This window comes from Geotrypetes seraphini, chromosome 14 (assembly GCF_902459505.1).
Source record: "Geotrypetes seraphini chromosome 14, aGeoSer1.1, whole genome shotgun sequence".
In the NCBI taxonomy this organism is placed as follows: domain Eukaryota; kingdom Metazoa; phylum Chordata; class Amphibia; order Gymnophiona; family Dermophiidae; genus Geotrypetes; species Geotrypetes seraphini.
Window position 1 is genome coordinate 56,615,368 of NC_047097.1, and position 21,026 is coordinate 56,636,393.

Here is a 21,026-nt window from a genome sequence, read left to right on the forward strand (position 1 = left end):
CAAGTCCTACAGGTGTCTGGGATGCTAAATCACCAACATATATGCTATATTATCAGCATCTTCAAAAGAGGGGACATTCTGCATACTACCAAAGCTTGATAAGGACAGGGCACAAATTCTGATATTCTGGAGTCTGTAGCATCTGAGGATGGGAACAAAGATGAGAAAAAGGCATAAGCCAGATGCTGACCTTTTTGGTCTGAAAGTCCTGCTTGTAATCCCACTAGGAAGGGAATATAGAAAGCTGTCTGGTATTAATCGGTGTGGCATTTATCTTACTCTTGGATTTAGCATTAAGAAGAAAGAAATAATGAAGACAGCAGACTCCAGAATGTCAAGAGATAGCCATATCAGGTCAATTCACTACTATCTTGGATCGAGACCTCTTTTTCTGAAATATAATTTGTAGTGAATAAGTAAAATATTTTACAGACAAGTGAACACAACCTGCTGCTCAGGAATCTCCCAAATATAGGCACTTGCTCTAGAGCAGTGGTCTCAGACTTGCAGCCCAGGGGCCACATGCGGCCCGCCAGGTACTATTTTGAGGCCCTTGGTATGTTACCATTGTTCTGGCACATTGCCCGCCTCACTGCTATAACCTCACGCAAGCGCTTTCCTGCTCTGTACGCGAGTGTGAGGTGGAGTGGAGAGGACAATCGTGTACAGACTGCAGTTTATTGTGAGTCTGCCTCGTCATTCTAAAAAGTAAAATTTTGGAACAAGCAGTTTAGAAAGTCCATTGAAGATGACCCTCACACTGATCAGCCTGTGGAAGCAACTTCCACAGAAATGTGCAAGAAAGTCGATGATTTAATTTTGTCAGATAGATGAATTAAGGTTTCCTGACTAGCTGAAGAAATGGGGCATCGTGGCAGGTACAGTTTGTAAAATAATTCACGAAAAGTTGGGCATGTCCAAGATGTGTTCCAAGAATGCCAACGCCATGTTAGAAGGCCACGAGGCTCCAGTGCTGTCAGGAGAACTTGGAGATGCTCCATGAAGACCAAGTGAATTTTTGTCATCGTTTGTTGACTGGAGATAAGACTTGGGGGTCTATCACAGAGATTTGAGTCCAAAATGGAGTCAATGCAGTGGAAACACAAGTTATCCCCTACCCCAAAAAAGTTCGACAGAAAAATCTGCGGGCAAAGTCATGGCAACTGTTTTCTGGGATGATGAAGGACTTTTGCATCTGGAGTTCATGCCACACAAGACAATCATAACTAGGGATCATAACACAATGATTGCTTTGCAGGAGTCAATCAAAGATGAAAGATGAGGAAAACTCACAGCAGGCGTTCTGCTTCTTCATGACAATGCGCTGGTGCACATGTCAAGACAATCACAGGCTGCCATCTGAGAATGTGGGTTTCAGCAGCTGATCCATCCACTCTACAGTCCTGATCTGGCTCCCTTGGATTATTTCCTGTTCTGAGTTTTGAAGAAATCTCTACGTGGATTACGGGTTTTCAAGTGATGAAGACGTCAAGGAAGCTGTGATGTCCTAGTTTGAAGGTCAAACAGAATAATTCTTTTTCAAAGGGGTTAAAGTCATTGCAGGAAAAGTAGATGAAGTGATAGAGCTACCAGGGGACTATACTGAAAAATAAAACAAAAAGTTTTTGAAAACTCTTTTCTTTCCTACTGAGGTAGTTAAATTATTGAACAGCCATCGTATATTTAAAGCAATTTGGACATGGCAATAATAGTGTAGTAATGCCTATCATGTCACTACTAATTACAATATAGTGAACGATTTTAAAGCAATTTTTTTTATTTGTTTTGTTTTCCAGGATGATATACAAATGTTCTTGTGAGACAGTGTTTAATAGAAAGAAGCTACTACATGAACACTTTTTCCAGAATACTAACAAGTTGCTCGTGTGTGTGTTTAAGTGCCCAGTTTGTGATCTGGTGTATATGCAGAAACCATTGCTAATGCAACATGTGAAGGTAAGCTCAAGAACTTGAGAGAGAGGTTTTGTTTTTTTTTTGAAACTTTGGGAAATGGTCTCAATCTAGTGATATGTGCTAATTATCTTCTGAACAATGATTTCTGTTGTTATGACAGACATGTCAGAAATTGGTCAATACTAGTACAGTTTTTAGATATCTTCCTAGAGAATGACACAGGGATAGGGACAGAGCCTACAGAGAAGGGACAGGGGCAGTCTCTAATTAAACTTGAGACGAGTATCAATATGTGAAAACGTAACACATCTTAGACCATTGACAACTGAATTCAATGAGTAAAAAAAGCTGCAGAAGCTGCTTTTGGATTTAAATGAACCATTGTTAAATGACATCATTTGTGTCTTGTCTGCCTTTTATATGGCAACAAGATTCTTGTCTGCTGATCAGGTACCTACCATCTGCAGTGTCCTTCCATCATGTGCCCAGCAGCAAAAGCATCTTATAGGAGAGCATTTCCAATATTTAATATACACTTATTTTCTTTTCATCCACCACATAGGGCTCCTTTTATAAAGGTGCGCTAGCGTTTTTAATGCATGCACCAGATTAGCTAGCTGAAAATCTGCTGCCCGCTCAAAAGGAGGCGGTAGGTAGTGGCTAGCGCGCGTGTCAATTTAGCACGCGCTATTCCGCGTGTTAAGGCCCTAGCATGCCTTTGTAAAAGGAGCCCACAGTGTAGGTTATCCTAGGACAAGCAGGCAGCATTTTCTCATATGTGGGTGATGTCATCCATGGAGCCCGGTATGGACAGTGGAAAGAACATAAGAATAGACTTATTGGGTCAGCCCAATGGTCCATCAAGGCCAGGAACCCATTTTCATGGTGGCCAATCCAGGTCACTATTACCTGGCCAAAACCCAAAGAGTAGCAACATTCCATGCTACCGATCCAGGGCAAGCTGAGGCTTCCCCCATGTCTTAATAGCAATGGACTTTTCCTCCAGGAATTTATCCAAACCTTTCTTCGCTATCCGCTTTTACCACAATCACAAGAATTCAAAAGCTTTAAAACTGCCTGCTACCAAGCATGCATGAGTACCTTCCCACCCGACAAGGGCTCGGATTACCTCAGTTCTTTATTTTCTGTGGAGGGAAGAAGTTGTGTTACTAGAAGCTGCATTGCCTTCCCTCAGCACATTCGTTTTCAACTTTAATTTGCTTTTATTCTTTGGTTCACTGTTTTTTTTTTCTTCATACTTCATAACTTAAAAAAAAAAAAAGATTTAATTTTCTTTATTTTTCTTACCCCTTTTTTCCTCTTTAAGGGCGGGCGTCTAGTGTTGTGATCAGCGAGTTTTCTTTCTCTCAAAATTTAGTTTAATTTAGCCAATCAAGTTTTCCTGTCCATGTTGAAGCCGTAGACGGGATTTAAGAAGTGCTGTCGGTGTCAGCGGCATATTTCTATGATTGACCTGCATAACTGGTGTATCCAGTGTTTGGGGCCTGAACACCGGGTGGAATTTTATATTTATTGTTCCACCCTTCAAAAATGTTCACTTAAGGCCTGGCGACTTTAACAAAAAAAAATGTTCGCTCACAGTATGTTGGCCAAATCATCATCATCAGTTCCTGCATCGACTTTGGCATCAGATCTCCCTTCATCTTGAAAACCTGCTAAGAAGCCTATTACTTCCCAACCAGTATTGCAGGCCTCGTCACCATCAAGTCCCTCGATGCAGGCCAAACCTCAGCATCGATGCTCTCCTTCTGTGCAGGCAGTGCCTCCCACCCCCAGGCGCCCTGCAGAACCATTGATACCCGCTCAGTCTCAGGTATGGTACAGGATTTTTAATCCCAGGTCGATGACATTCTGTGCAGAGAGATTAGTAACATGTTCAAACTAATCTCCACGCCAGTGTCGGCACCGACCTCATCGGTACCAACTTTGCTTGAGTGTAGTTCTCATAGGACACAGGATACCACTTCAGAGCCTTCATCTAAATGTGGCTCTGCTTCACATCGACGTTCTTCAAGTCAACGTTGACTTTCATCTTCAGAGTGTCAGTCTGTATCCAGAGGATATCGACGCTCGATCCAAGCACTGACGATTGTCTTTTTCGGAACATCAGTCATCATCAAAGCATCAATGTACATCTTCACATAGAAATTCTACATCAAGGCATCAATTAAGTCATCGGGATTCGGCATTGATGCATTGAGGGTCTTCCTTGGGACATCGAGACATTTCATCAAAATGTTGACGTTCTTCGTAGGGGCGTCAACATTCATCATCTAAACATAGATGTTCCATGTCTAAATATTCTTTGAAGCATACATCAAAGTACTGGTGATCCCTTTCATCAGTATCTGGTCGGTACCGTCATCACAAAGAATCCACAAACCTCAAGCAGGATTCGGGTTTAATGTCAGAGTAGGGGGGAGGGGGATTTGTTAGCTTCTGAATCTTATGGTATACCTTCAGAACCGTCTCCCCCACCACCAAGGAGATTTCCTCCTGAGAGTCTTTCTTTTACCAAGTACATGAGGCAGTTGGGTAAAGAGCTTCCTGTAAAATTGGAAGCAGATATGGAATCCAGAGCTGAGTTACTGGAGGTATTAGACCAGGGGTGCCCGAAAGGTCGATCGCGATCGACCAGTACATCGCGAAGGCAACATGAGTCAATTGTGGAGCCCATCCCGGGCTCTGTGATAGACTCGCATTGCCTTCGTGTTCTCCCTGCTTCCCGATGCCGTAAACAGGATGGCAGAAGCACCGGGCCCACCATTTACCCCCCCCCCCCTTCCTGGGCCAGCCAATCGCAGGGAGAGTTCAGAACTCGGTGGCAGTGACTTGAAGGCCCGTTCCTATGATGGTGTGAAGCCAAAACAGTGAGTAATATTCTCACACCGGCTAATTAGCCCTAGTAAAGCACTGGAGTTTTTCTCCTTTTTGTGTTGGAGCACATTACCTCACACTGAAGATTCACATTATATATTTAAAAAAATTGTTTTTGCTTCAAACTGTGAAGTGTTCTTGCATTCAGTGAAGATAGCCCTTTGGTATAATTATGTATTTTTTATTGAGCCAATATAAAAATGTTAATGCTTATTCAAGGTTAGTTATTATTGCCTATAGATACTGTATTATTACATTACATTAGTGACTTCTATTCCGCCATTACCTTGCGGTTCAAGGTGGATTACATAAGAATTGTCATTATAGACTCTAAACCCGATTTGCCTAATTTAGTTCAGACCAGGGTGCTTTTCTCAGGCTGTATATTAGGATCTGATATTAGCAGATAAACCATAAGCTATTTCAAATTATGATTCATACTTATTTTATTATTGCTCCTCAGAGTGTGCATGGTGTACCAAAGATTCCAGAAGATCCTACAACTCTTCGACAGAAACCAGAAGCAGCTTCCAGTAATCAGGCCTCTGCCAGCTCCATACCTACACCTACAGCCATCGTGACTCCAGTAGAGCCAGCAGTAGCTAATGGCAAATCACACACTGCTTCTGCTGCCACAAAGAATACCTCAAGTGAACAGAAAGCACAGGAAATAAAATCCAGGCCAAAAGCAGCTGGTTGGACATGTGCAGAGTGCACTGAGTGGATTCCTGATCGTGAAACATACATTTCTCACATGAAGAAAAGCCATGGAAAAGTAAGTAAAACTTTTAGTTTCTGACTAATTTCAGCAAGAGTTTCTCATCTTCATAAATTGCAACAAAATATCACAGCAACCTAACATGTATGCCAACATCCTTAAAAACATTAGTAAGAATGTAATTGAATTTCACCTCTATCAGTTATGTTTACATTTTTATGTCAGCTATGTATTAAGCCTATAACATTACATTTTTACTTTTTCGTCGCATTAGCAGGACTGAGATTAGACATGCTGAAGTCCAGGGCAGAAATTAAGGAGGGAGCCCCCCTTCCCTAATCTCCCATCTGCCATTACTACCACATGTAAAACAAATTTAAATGATGACTTCACAACACAAAACCTAGACAGACACCAAATACAGAACAAGAAATCATAGATTAGAAATAGGAAGATAATAATTGAACTGAGAACTCTAAGAAGTTAAGCTGGAGAAATAAAAACTGAATTGCATTTGCTTTTGGACTGAATGTGTGTCCCAAAGCTAACATATTCCAATAATAAATTCAAAACTAAAACATTTTATTTCTACCTTTGTTGTTTGGACCCTTTATTTTTCTTTTATAATGATCCCAGTTTTTCTCTTTACTGCTAATTCGGTTTCCAGTAACTCCTGCCTGTCTTTTGTCTTGTCTCCTGCCGCCTCCTGTCTTGTTCCATTCCCTCACTATACATGTCTGATATATTGTGGATTTCATTTTAGTTCCTTTTATCTTTTCTACCTCTGTCCATTGCCTTCCCTCAGCACATTCGTTTTCAACTTTAATTTGCTTTTATTCTTTGGTTCATTGTTTTTTTTCTTCATACTTCATGACTAAAAAAAAAAAAAGACTTAATTTTCTTTAGTTTTTCTTACCCCTTTTTTCCTCTTTAAGGGCGGGCGTCTAGTGTTGTGATTACATCCTTTTTCTCAACATTTTTCCCTCTATTTTCCAGCTATCAACTTTCCATCTCATGCTCTCTAGCGCTTCCATTTCCCATCTTGCTCCTTCCCCAGCTTTCTATTCCCTTCCATCTTTCATCAGAATTACAGCCCTGGTTAAGTTATTATTTTATTAGCTATTCTATCAATTATGTCTAAAAGTTGTGTGTCTCCCCCCCCCCCCCATTTATGCTTTTGAAGCACTAGAGAGAGAGACAATCATGCACTGCTTCAGATGAGTTGTAATGAATTTGCAATACTTTTACTTACTTAACATATAGTTTGTATTCTATGTGTAACTATGTGAGCAGATGTACAGGGTCAGGATGCAGTCTAAAATAGACTGCTGTGTTTTTTTCCTCAGTCTCTGAAGCGATATCCATGTCGACAGTGCAATAAGTCTTTCAACTCCTCCAACAGCCTGCGAAAACACGTCCGTAACAATCACGATACATCAAAGAAAGTCTTCACATGTTCGTAAGTATCATAGCAGCCTACAGTGTTAATCATACCTTGTGTATTGATGATCCAAAGACTTTCCCTAGCAGTTTACCATTGCCCTCTCTGCTTGAAAAGTAGATGGAATCTGAGTTTTGAATTAAATCCCAAGTGTAGTAGCTGCTTAGTTTTATTGACGGGAAATTCTCCTTTTAGATTTGCCAGACAGTGTGTCATTACTACTGTTTGGAGAGAACTGGAGAAATATCTTATGTTGCATTTATATACCACCTTCATTAAACAAAGTTCAACCCAAAGTAATTTAAAGGAAAAATAATATTAAGGGAGGACAGCTTCAGCGCAAGCTTGTAAACTGATTTTCAAATATTTCAGCTGCACAAATATGTTAGTCTATAGATATGTACTCCTTGGGAACAGGAATTCCTTTATCTCTCGTTTTTTAAATTTAAATTTTAGGATTGGATAATTTTTACTTCTGCTGAGATTACCACAACCAGGCCTGCAGATAAGTTCTAATGGCTTTTTTAAAATTACCTACCATAAATGCATGTATAACCAATACTGAACATATTGGTTGGGCAGACTAGATGGGCCATTTGGCCTTTATCTGCTGTCATGTTTCTATCTATATATCAGGCAGTCCTGGAAGAGATTACACTTGTGTATAAATACTCATAGGCAAAGTATTCATATCAATAGTGGTTTCAAATCTATGGACATACTTTTTTGTGTTAACCCAGAAGAAGGTTAGCACATAAATTAACTCTTGAGGTAGGCATCAGTGCACATCAGATTAAAGTGGATAGTAATGAGGCTATTAGTTATTCCACCCTATTGCAGAGAACTGCTGCAGAAGACTTGAAAGTACACATAATGTGTGAAACTGAATGCCAGATCTGAGAAAGCATAGAGGGAATAGCTCACTCTTCGGCACTTGCATCGGGGAAGAAGAGTTAATGACCCCCCCTCCCCCCCAAGTTTCATTTTGCGGTGGCATTTTAAGTGAAATGTCCCAGTCAAAGCCCTGATATCCGTTCTTAGAGAAATACAGTGGTTCAGCTGATAGATGCTCATGACTTCTCAGACAGTATATTACAAACTAGTTTAGAAGAGAAATTATATATTTATTTAATCTATTTAAAAATTATTTTAAACCGTTTACAGCTAAGTGGTTCACAAAACTACATACATAACTATCAGATGACAAATTAGATAAAAGACCTGGCTAGATTAGCATCACTTGTTCATAATCCTACTAAATATGAGGCACTTTGAATCTCCTGTTCAGAAATTCCATCGTTTATTCCTCAAATTGTAAATACCCTATTGCAATTAGTAACATTATTACATAGCTGGGAGTCGTTTGGGACTCCAAGGAAGATTCACCTATAAAAGTATTTTTTTGGATGTCTGATCCACTAAAACCCTTATTCACACTGGAGAGAGGCAGAATTGATTCCTGTAATTTCACATCTATTTGATGCCCTTAATATCAGATTAAACATTTTCAACTACTTCAAAATTCAGCAGCCAGACTTCTCTACAGTGCTAAGTTTAATGATCATATAACTCCTCTTCTCTTGTTCCCCATTTAAGATCTTGATATGGCCCACTATCATACAGTTATTCCTACATATCTTCATTAAATGTTGTTTTCGTACCATCCTCATGTGCTGAGGTTGTCCCAAGAAGACTCTGGTGTAATTTATTGCATCATACAGCATTCAGCTATGTGGCTCCAAACCTATAAAATTTTCTTCCTTTTAGAACTATGTAAAGAAACTTCCTATGAGAAATTTAAATTGGGACTTGGTTGTTTAGACAGGTATTTGATTTATAATGTCCTTTGGTTGGGATCTAAGATTTGGCTTCTGCAATTTTTAGAAATCTGATTATAATAGGTGTGTCTTATGAAAATCCTTTGGTTTTCACAGTTAAAAAAAAAAAAAAAAGAGTTTATTGTTTAAATTATTCTATACTTTCCTCCCTTATGTTCCTCCAAAAAATTTGACTAAGGGCTCCTTTTACTTAGCGGCTTTAGCGCACGCACATTTTTAACGCGCGATAACCCCCACGCTAGCTGAAAAACTACCGCCTGCTCAAGAGGAGGCGGTAGCAGTTAGCGTGGCCGGCAAATTAGTATGCACTATTACAGGCGTTAAACCACTAACGCGGCTTCGTAAAAGGAGCCCTAAGGTTTTTATGTACTGTTTTACACTTATTATGTGAACTACTCTGATATGCTTTATGAAGGACAGTATACCAAATTTTCTTTAAAAAATAAAACAAATCAACATGAGATGTTGGGTCACATGGCTTTGACAGTATATGTAACTCCCTTGGCACATCTCAGAATGAGACAAGCCCAATGGATTTTGAACACTTAATGAATTCAGGCCACACAAAAGCTCTGAAACATAATGTGTCATCAGCTCTCTATAGGATACTCTTATCTGATGGATGGATCAAACCATTCTGTCCAAAGGAGTCCCCTTCCAAATTCCTCCTGTGAAAATAGTTCTCACCACAGATGTATCGGGAGTAGACTAGTTGTCTTTCAAGATAAACTTCATCCTACACATTTCTTGTCTTTAAAGGCAATATGTAACGCCCTAAATGTTTTCATAGATCGGTTGGCCAACAAAATAATTCTAGTCCAGGGAGATAATCAAATGGAGAATTCTGTGCAGCACAGAATTTGTGCAGAATTCCCCTACCTCATAGAATTCTGTAATTATTGTTCAAGATTTTGCTCAGTGCCAGCATTGAGTCTCTCCCCATTCCCCAGCAGAGATTGTGCAGCAGGAGGAGGAGGAAGTGAACCGCTGCACATCAGGTCACTTCCTTCTCCTCTTGCTTCAGCCACCCAGACCCTCTACCTTTAAGTTACAGAGCAGCAGAAAGGATGCCCACTCCCTCCTGCCACCAAGTGGCCCCCCTGTGGAACCGACCCCCTAATGCCATGACCCCCCTCCCCATGCCAGGCTCCCCACCCAACCCCCATACTTTAAAAAAAATTGGCAAGCGGGATGCCCACTCTCTCCTGCCTCAGTCATCTGGCTCCTCCCCTCCCCCATATCCTCTACGAAGAAGACAGCAAGAGGGATGTCCAGTCACTCCTGCCCGCAGGCCTGCCTCTCCAAAATAGCGGGCCTTTCCCTTCTCAGTGCATCGTGGGATGCACAGGGAGGGACCTAAAACCCTGATTGGCTCAGTTCTGGATGAATATGGAACTGGATGCCTCTTTGTCATATCTGCAGTATTATCAATGTGTTTTATGTGAATTATGTCAGTAGTAGATATATGTATCTCCCATACATACATAAAATGTAGAAAAGGTAGCCAAGAAATCCAGGATGGAATTTTGAATATTTTGATGGTGTATAATAAAGAAACAGCACTTTAGCTGCCATTTAGAAATGAATAGTTATCCTTTCTGCAAAAACTTACACTGTGGATTGTACTACCAGTAATCTTCTCTGTAGGTTTTCTGGCAGTGCTTCCTTTTTTGTGCCCTTTATTCTTCTCTGTTATGATAGCCCTGTCTGTACTTCTTTCCCCCTGTGGATTTAACCTTTGTGGTACATCTTTCTTTCTGTCCCCCTAGCATTCCTCTCTTCTCCTATGGGCTGCAATGTGGGGCATCTCTCAGTTAATGTTTCTTTCTTTGTTCTTTAGATTTTGCACAGATGAAAAACAAACCTTTTCTAAGGCCTCCATGCTTGAGAATCATATCAATCTGATGCATGGCATTAAACATCCTGAACTGACCAACACATCTCAAACAGAAGCCCCTGAGAATTCTGTGGAGAAGGATTCAGCAGAAGTAATTTGTGTTTTTATTATACATATATCCTACATTGTTTGCACATATGGATTGTCTTAATATATGGCATTACTGAGTGTTGTGTACACCAACAAGGGGTAAGAACTATGCTTTTAAATATAATTCTAAGCATACCAAAGATTTCTTTTGATTTCCATGTTCCTCTCTCTTATAAAATCCTCTAGATGAAGCAAGGACAGTTTATCACGGCCTTTTCATTGTTGCCAGTTCATCATGGCCGCGTCAGCATTTGGGGGACAATGCCCCCATCCCCTCAAAATTAATCTTTTCTTCAGCCTGCAGCCCTGGTTGTTGGCGACTTTCTGAGCTCTCCTTTGCTTTATCGTCCCTGGATGTACTATGAAGGGGCTTAAGGCTCTGATTGGCCCGGACACCCCATAGGAGGGGTCTTAGGCATCCGGGCCAGTCAGAGCTTTAGGCCCCTTCTTGGGGAGATTGTACAGGGCAGTGAGGGAAGAGGGATGAGGTGCAGAGCCTGGCAGGGAGTGAGGGGGGCTGGGTGCAAAGCCTGGCAGGGAGGGAAGAGGGCTGGGTGCAGAGCCTGGCAGGGCAGGGAGTGGGGCTGGGTGCAGAGCCTGGCAGGGAGGGAAGAGGGCTGGGTGCAGAGCCTGGCAGGGAGTGAGGAGAGCTGGGTGCAGAGCCTGGCAGGGCAGGGAGTGAGGTTGGGGGCACTGGGTGCAGATCCGGGCAGGGGAGGGTACTTGAAAATTAGGCCCCTGTCATATATTTGAATCAACCCTTATTGGGGGGGATGGGGGTCTTGACTTATATTTGAGTGTATACGGTACATTGTTTGTGGTAAACAGTCCCGTTTCCATAAAGGCATGTTTGACCAGAAGTGTAAATTTATCATGGACAGAAGCTAGGGCAGTCTTTCCAGTGGAGATGTGTAGGGCGGTGACTTGGTCCACTCTATATATGTTCACTAAGTTCTACAGATGTGGCGGCAAAGGACTCTGCCTTTGGGTACTCGGTACTACATGCCAGCACAGTCATCCCACTCTAGATTTCTGGGACTGCTTTTGTACATCCCGCTTGTCCAGAATGACACACCTATTGCACTGGAAAAAGAGATTATGATCTTACCTTGATAATATCTTTTCCAGTAGATAGGTGTGTCATTATAGACCCCTGCCCTGTTTATTTCCTATGTCTGCCTTCTATCTCATTGAGCATATTCTTCTCCAAGTCTGTCCCTTGGAGGCCAATCGGCCCTTTGGGCCATGCAGAGTTCTCTATTACTTGTGTACTGTGGAGTGCTGTTTGAGCTTATTTGATGCTTCTGCGAGCATGTTTGTTGCTCTGTTTATATGTTTTATAAATTTTATTGATTTTCAAACTTTGATAGTGAAATACAAATGATAAATCAGAAAAACTACATAAAACACACTTAACTATACAGTTAATACATTAAACAATCATTTTCTCCCCTCCTTATTTTAATTATCTAAACAATAATACATATGATATGATTTCAATATTATAATGAAATAATTTAACTCCTCAAAATACATTCCCTCCCTCCACCCCCGCCCCCCCCCTGGATGTGTAAGGAATCTAATGGAAAAAAAGAAAGAAACATGACCCTAATTATAATGCAAAATAATTAGTCAATGGACTCTATACATCATTAAAGGACTTACTAGTCCCCAAATGTTCCGCCATCATCCTTTCATACTTATAAGTGGTACACAGTTACCCACCAAAAAGTAAAATAATCCTATCATGGCTTTTCCAATTATGAGTAATCAGTTGAACCCCTATTCCTGTCAAGATCAGAAAAAGGCGACTTTTACACTTATCTAAAGTAGGTTTAACATGAAGTGGCGTACCACAAATTATCGCCTCATATGAGAAGGGGTACATGACTCAAGAATGAGATTAATTTGTCCCCAAATTGATTTCCAGAAACCAAGTATCAATGAACAAAAATGTAACAGATGATCCAAAGTCCCTATGCTCTGTTTGTATAGTTATAGTGCTTATGTTTCTTTAATTGAGCAGGAAAGACTTACTGGTTGGGGAAGTTTTCCCATATTCCTACTTCGCCTATTTTGGTCGAGCTCTTGCTTGGGTACTAACTGTAGGTGGAAGTAGAGCTCTCAGTGAAGTTGGAGGGATATAGAAAAAAAAATCTGGGGTGGATTCCTTCTACAAAGGCTCACGGCCATGGGGAAATTGTCCAGAATGACACACCTATCTATTGGAAAAGTTACTATGAAGGCAAAAGCGGATAGCGTGGCTGGTTCTAAGAAAGGTTTGGACAAGTTCTTGGAGGAAAAGTCTATAGTCTGTTATTGAGAAAAACATGGGGGAAGCCACTGCTTGCCCTGGATTGGTGGCATGGAATATTGCTACTCCTTGGGTTTTGGCCAGGTACTAGTGACCTGGATTGGCCACCGTGAGAACGTACTACTGGGCTTGATGGACCATTGGTCTGACCCAGTAAGGCTATTCTTATGTTTTTAAGAACATAATCTCTTTTTAGTCTAATAAAAAAGTATCATCTTATTTCCTTTGTGTTGTTTTATTTCTGTGTATTACCCAGAAACCTGTTAATTCATTGTTTTGCACTGATTTCTTCTCATTTCATTTTAATACAGTGGTGTGCAAAAGTCCTGCATCACATGGTGAAATTCAAGTATTTAACCATTTGAGACTCAGTTAACATAATTTAAGTTACTGACTTAACATAATTTTGTCTGAAAAAATTTCATGAGATTTCTGGTAATTCCTTGATAACTGTGACTATTCAACTATTCAGTTACATCAGAGTGATCAGAATGATTTTGATAACAGGCATAAGAGTTTGTGCGAAAACTGAATCGAAATTCATCAATCAGCAGTGTAGCATTTGCAGCAAATCAGAAGTGATATTTTTGCAGCCAATCTGCATTAAGCTTCACTATATGATGGGAAGTATAAATTTCTGGGATTTCTGCAACTGGTATCATTCAAACTGATTGACCAGCGACATCAATAGCAATGACGTTTAAATTTCAGTTCTTGTCAGAGAAAAAACAGGTTCGAATAGTGGTTCTTGGTGAAGAGGGGTATTTCAGCAGGCAAATTGCACAGAGGGTCGGATGCAATCAAAGTACAGTGATCAGAAGAAGGAGGAGACAGGAGGAACACAGGATAGACAGCATTGAGGTTGACCAAGAAAGACGAGTTATAGATAAGATCGAGTGTTGAGATGCACATCTGTTGGCAATAGGAAGCTGACCTCACCTCAGTTGCTGATAGAGTGGCAGGACAAGTGCTCAGCCATGCTTAGTACAGTATGGCCACTAGATCTCTGCATGGCAGAATGGACACATACTGGAAATTAAAGGCGGGAAAAACATACAAGGAAATTTCTGTTTTGAGCATATTGCATGCCTTTATATATCCCCTTATGTAAAATACAAATTCATAATGCAGAACTTTCACTCTTTTTCAGGCTAAATAAAATGTATCATCATATGCAAAGAATCCAATTTTTCCTACAAACAGTATGGCCACTAGATCTCTGCATGGCAGAATGGACTCATACTGGAAATTAAAGAAGGAAAAAACATACGAGGAAATTTATGTTTTGAGCATATTGCATGCCTTTGATGTAAAATACAAATTCATAATGCAGTTCACTCTTTTTCAGGCTCTGGCTCCTAAGAGGACAGCTGCTGAAGCTCTAATGGAGGTTGAAAGCACAGATGAATCAGATGTGTCACCGGTTAAAAAGCAGAAGACTTCTTTTACATGTGCGAAATGTGGCTATTCCACAGACACATGTATAGAGTTCCAGGAACACATACCTCAACACAAGACGGACAACACAACTTTTCAGTGCTTGCATTGTGGCTTGTGCTACACTTCACAGATCTCCCTCAACAGGCATCTCTTCATTGTCCATAAGATGAAAGAAGAGGAAGAAGAAGAGGAAGAAGGGAAAAGCCTTGAGAGACAGGACAAGCACAATGGGGAGGTTAACATCACAACAGAGGAAGAAAGTCTATGGGAGTGTAAAGAGTGCAAGCAAACTTTTCAGAGCGAGGAGGCCCATAAGGCTCACCTACGGACTCATGGTACAAGCTCTTTATGCACAAAACACAGTAGGGAATCAGAATAACCGAATTTCAAAAAATATTTCAAAGACGAGATGTAATAAAATGGGAAGGGAACAGTATAAAGGTAAAAAAGGAAAGGTGGTGCTCACTTTGTAGAGACCTGTTTATTCTTCTGTTAAAAAGTTCATTTAAAACATCAGTTAAAAAGTAAGGAAACTAAGCCCTCACCAAAGTCAGTTGTTCAGCTTAAACTTCCAAATCAATAGAGTAGGAAAGAAACAGAAGAAAAAGAAACAAACCCAGAGGTCATCTTTTGCCCTCAATGCTTTTTCAAAGGAAATGCTGTTTTGAGGAAGATAAAATAGGGCCAAATGCTGTCCTCATTGACTCTACAACTTTAAAAATGTTTTGTTTCTTTAATCAGTATATATTATTTCAGTACTTTCAGTTCATCTGACTACTGGGGATTTCACATATTGTGGATGTAATGGTTCTGAGCCTTTGCTGCTATTTATTAATTTTTAGATTGTTTTTGTTCCAAACTTTGTCACATATTTAGGCACTCCCCTCTCTCCTGTCCCATGTCCACTGTTTGTATACACATAGCCTGCTTTCTAGCAGCTGTCTGCACTTATTTAAAGCACAATATTAATGGCCTCCAATTGAACATTGACCATGAAAAAAGCATGAAGCTGTTGCCCTTTCTGATCAGTGTTACAGATTCAACATATGTAATAAATCTGGATAATTTTCAGAGAGGCCATCTCATCCTTGGTCCCAGGTGTGTTTCTTGATGTTCTTGCACACATTCATTAAGTTGCCCAAGCCTGCTCCATTTCACAGAATAAAGGCTCCTTTTATGAAGGTGTGCTAGGGTTTTTAGCGCACGCACAAAGGGGGCGGTAGTGGCTAGCGTGCTCAGGAATTTAACGCGCGCTATTGCGTGCATTAAGGCCCTAGCGCGCCTTTGTAAAAGGAGCCCTAAATAGTGAACCAGTCAAGCAGTATTTGAATTGGAGGAAGAATACATAATTTAAATCAAATATAAATTGGAAGTTCATATATGGCTTAAGTTTGTGGTCTGATCCAAACAGCTACTGCCATAAAGAAGCAAGATATATTAAAACCTCATATTGACCACAGCTAATGTAGGACCTCTTTTATCAAGCTGCATTAAGATTTTTTTTATTTCTGGCTGCTATGGTAAAAGCTCCAACACTCAAAGGAATTCTATGAGCATTGGAACTTTTACCGTAGTGGCCGGTGATTTAAAAAAAACAAAACCCCTAATGCAGCTTGATAAGAAGGCCATAGAGTCTGCATGAATGTTTTGCACTGTCCTTAGCTCAGTATTTTTATCTGGCGCTAATGACTTAACAGTACTGTAGAGGGGTAAAAAGGGCACTATTACTTTTTTTTTTTTTTTGGCTAAAACTCAACACAAGCCACCATGGTGATGGCAAAATGGCATTAGAATCTGTGTGTAGGTGGTACAAAATGTGAATAAATTAGCAAAGTGGAGTTGCTACATTCATATTTTCAGATTTGTCATCAGGTAGTCATATAAAGTAATGTTCTGACACCTGATCCAACAAGTAAAGAATTTTCTCTTCCTCTCCCCTCCCCACCCCCCAAAAAAAGTATTTTCACGATCCAGTGACCACTGTACTGTATTCCTACATTTTTATAACTCTTATTACTGTTCCTCCCCATCAGTACTAAATTTTATAAATTACTTTTGGAGATTTATTTCTTTGATTAAATGTAGTCATATTGACTATTTTTTTTTTTTTTTTTGTGGATGGCTCTATTTAAGTGCAGTATGAACTTGCACAATTTCTGTTTGCTTGCCTTATGGAATATTGGTTTGTCAAGTGAGCCAGTATTTCACATATTGACAGTGGTTAAAAATAACCATACACAACTCTCTTATTTATCTTCTTGCATTCGGAATCGCTCTGTTTCGTGTTCCCATGTGTTTTGATACTAATGATCGGGACTATTTGTACTTTTTTTTTCTTTATAATGTTTATAGTAACCTAGGGAATGTTTTACCAGGTAGCCTGTATAGAGCACTATAAGTAGATTTACGTTATCAGGGAACTTTCCCAAGCCATTATATATTTAATCTGCAGTGGCCCTGTGCCTTGCTATTATGTTTACTTCAAAATATTTCAAATAAAAGTATACAATAAATGACTTGATGTACAGTGTTATTTTGGAAAAAATGTTAAGGATATTTTGAGATAGACACAAACACTTTAAGAAACCAATCTCTGAAAGTGTTAATACTGTACAGTTAGACTTGGCCAATCTGTATACAATTGTGAATAGAATTTCTATTTGAAATAAAGAATACTTGGATAAGTCAGATATGGTACAATGGTAAATTTTGTTAATAAATTTTGAGGTCAGTATTCAAAGAGATTTAGCTAGCTAACTAAAGAATTAGCTAGCTAGATCAAAATTTTGAAAACCAACCGAGCTACCCAGATAAATTTAGTCCCCCTAAATTTCACTAGGCAATTACATTTAACCAGTCAAATTCTGGATGGGATGTGGGCTAACTATCTTTGAAACAGTCATTTTCTACACTGATGTTACTTTAATCATTTTTTTTCTGCAATAGCAGAAAGTAAGGCCACTTGCTTCAGAAAGTGCCATAACTACATTCAGAAGATGTCCCTCATGGACCTTCATACAGGAGCATTCATACACTGGACCTTCATACACAGGAGCATGTATCCCATGGTTTAGCTCACCTTGTGAACCGCCTAGAACTTTTTCGGTATGGCGATATATAAGAATAAAATTATTATTATTCATGTGGCCATGTTGTTGCCAGGTCTGGCATATGCACAAAAATGTTGCCAAAGACCGTCGGGTCTCGCAGAACATGCCAAACCCTTCTTAAATTTGAAGTTCAGGTCTACTCAGTTGGCATTGAGGCCATAAAAGCAGAAGGGCCATGGAGTAGTAATAAATGCTGGAGTTAGTGAGTTGCTTAAACTTCTGTTGATAAGTTCAAATAATGAGTCCATTCTTGGTCTCCCAGCTCATGCAGTATAGGGGGCAGAGCACCAAGGAGATTGAGGATCTAAGAGGCTTTGAAGATCACACTGTTAGCACATTTCTTCTTTGGTATATGTTTTTTGAGAGCAGAAATATATTAGAGTGTAGCATCTTATATTCAATGCAGCATTGCTTGCAGAATTATGATGAACAGGTAAAGTGATACTCTCCAGCTTCAGCCATCAGTTCTTGAATCAACCAGAAATAGGTCAGTTCATCTTCTGGGTCCCATCAACCCTTTGCTTTGAATATCTGAATGCCCCCAGATTGTTCAGGTCAAATAATTTTTCTCACTGGAGGGAGCAATTACTTCCAAACCTTGTACATGTGCTCAATGTGTAATTATGAAGGAAACGTATATGCTGGGAGGTGAGAGGCTGATATGCACGGACGGGGAGAGGGACCTTGGGGTGATAGTGTCCGAAGATCTAAAGGTGAAAAAACAGTGTGATAAGGTAGTGGCTGCTGCCAAAAGGATGCTGGTCTGTATAAAGAGAGGCGTAGCCAGTAGAAGGAAGAAGGTGTTGGCCCTGTACAGGCTGTTGGTGAGGCCCCACTTGAAGTATTGTGTTCAATTTTGGAGACCATATCTGGCGAAGGACGTAAGAAGACTTGAGGCGGTCCAGAGGAGGGCGATGAAAATGATAGGAGGCTTGCACTAGAAGACGTATGAGGAGAGACTGGAATCCCTGAATATGTATACCCTAGGAAAGGAGAGACGGGAGATATGATTCAGACGTTCAAATACTTGAAGGGTATTAACGCAGAACAAAATCTTTTCCAGAGAAAGGAAAATGGTAAAACCAGAGGACATAATTTGAGGTTGAGGGATTGTAGATTCAAGAGCAATGTTAGGAAATTCTACTTTACGGAGAGGGTGGTGGATGCCTGGAATGCGCTCCCGAGAGAGGTGGTGGTAAGGAAAACGGTGATGGAGTTCAAAGAAGCGTGGAATGAACACAGAGGATCTAGAATCAGAAAATAATAGTAAATATTGAACTTTAAGGCCAGTACTGGGCAGACTTGCACGGTATGTGTCTGTATATGGTCTTATGGTTGAGGATGGGCTAGGAGGGTGTAAATGGGCTGGAGTGAGTTTTGACAGAGATTTTGGCAATTGGAACCCAAGTACAGTACCGGGTAGAGCTTTGGATTCTTGCCTAGAAATAGCTAAGAAGAAAAAAATAAATTGAATCGGGTTGACTGGATGGACCATTCGGGTCTTTATCTGCCGTCATCTACTATGTTACTAAGAACAGCACAGCTACAATCTTCATGTAAATTATAGTCTTCTGAAGCCTCAGTAATAACTAGTTTCACATGAGCCACACCGCTCTAACTCTTCATGGGCTTCAAATATTGTTAAATACTCATGAAACACATTAAAAAAAAATCTCTCTCAATAATCCATATCCAAAAGGTACATAGCATGAAAAAGTGTGTGTCTCATTAGAGACTTGGGCCTTGGCATGTGCCAAATGGTTAAAATATCAACACCATATATTCATTTTAGAAAGCTATTAAAAACCCTTCAAAACAGCATACTGATGTGAAACTATTGTTAACTCGTTGACCATATATTCATTTTAGAAAGCTATTAAAAACCCTTCAAAACAGCATACTGATGTGAAACTATTGTTAACTCGTTGATGCCGATATTCTATCTATTGTAGCTCACTGACAATGGTCAGCCCATCTCTTTTGTAAACCGCATAGAACCGAAAGGCTTTTGTGGTATATAAAGAAAAAAAACTTGTGTTATGTTTTGTTCGCTTTGCACTTACCCATTTTTCTGGATCACAATTCTCGGTTCTTTCTAATTCTCATGTCTCTAAGGGTCATACCCCTTCAGGCACACCCAACAGCCATGCATCGCTATTGGTAGTTACTTTTAAGTGAGTTGGTAGTGACGGGTAAGTTGGAACCAGCACAGTTCTTCCAGTAACAGGCAGCACACCAAGTACACAGACTCTCCTTGCCTCCAACCCTCTGTTACCGGTGCTTACTGTTAAGTCAGTTGGTAGCAAATCGCCTAGACTGGATGGTAAACATCCCAGAGTGCTGATAGAATTGAAAAATGAAGTTGCAGAGCTGTTAGTAATTTTTCTTTAAAATCCAGCATATTATCAGAAGACTGGAGAGTAGCCAACATGACACCAATTTTTAAAAAGTGTTCCAAGGTGATCCAGGAAATTATAGACTGGTGAGTCTGACATTGGTGCAAGGCAAAATGGTAGAGACTTATAAAGAACAAAAAGACAGAACATGGATTAATAAGAGAAAGCTGACATGGATTTAGAAAAGGGAAATCTTGCTCACCAATCTACTGCATTTCTTTGAAGGGCTGAGTGAACATGTGGATAAAGATGAGTCGGTTGATATTGTGTATTTTTAAAAGGCATTTGACAAAGTACCTCATGAAAGATTTCTGAGGAAATTAGAAAGTCATGGTATAGGACAGGAATAGGCAATTCTGGTCCTCGAGAGCTGGAGCCAGGTCAGGTTAGGTTTTCAGGATATCCACAATGAATATGTATGAGATGGATTTGCATGCACTGCCTCCTTGAGATGCAAATCTGACTCATGCATATTCATTGTGGATATCCTGAAAACCTGACCTGGCTCTGGCTCTTGAGGACCGGAATTGCCTACCTCTGGTATAGGAGGTAATGTCCTATTATGGATTAAGACAGGGGTGTCCAATGTCGGTCCTTGAGGGCTGCAATCCAGTTGGGTTTTCAGGATTTCCCCAATGAATATGCATGAGATCTATGTGCATGCACTGCTTTCAATGCATATTCATTGGGGAAATCCTGAAAACCCGACTGGATTGCGGCCCTCGAGGACCGACATTGGACACCCCTGGATTAAGGCAAGACCTGGTTAAAAGAAAACAGAGTAGGTTTACTTTAAAATGGTCAATATTCTCAAGGGAGAAGGGTAAATAGTGGGGTTCCGCAGGGTTCTTTGCTGTTTGACTTCATGGTCATTGCTTTGTTAAATGAATTATAAGCACACTTTTCACATTCACATCTGAAAGTTAAATAAAATTCTGAGTGGAACTAGGTCTGGGGTTTGCAGGATATT

The 21,026-nt window shown here is 40.2% G+C and overlaps 1 protein-coding gene across 2 annotated transcripts in view; it reads left to right on the plus strand.

The window, feature by feature from the left end:
* The window catches only part of ZNF592 (zinc finger protein 592), a 49,931-nt gene extending 32,693 nt beyond the window's left edge, over positions 1-17,238 (plus strand). Inside the window, exons 6-10 of one of the 2 annotated variants that reach the window (XM_033920275.1) lie at positions 1,797-1,956; positions 5,276-5,587; positions 6,877-6,989; positions 10,650-10,797; positions 14,459-17,238. In XM_033920275.1, the coding sequence (XP_033776166.1) occupies positions 1,797-1,956; positions 5,276-5,587; positions 6,877-6,989; positions 10,650-10,797; positions 14,459-14,929 (1,204 nt within the window). In that variant the 3' untranslated portion in view covers positions 14,930-17,238. The other variant, XM_033920276.1, reaches the window with a different exon arrangement.
* The last annotated feature ends 3,788 nt before the right edge of the window (positions 17,239-21,026 follow it).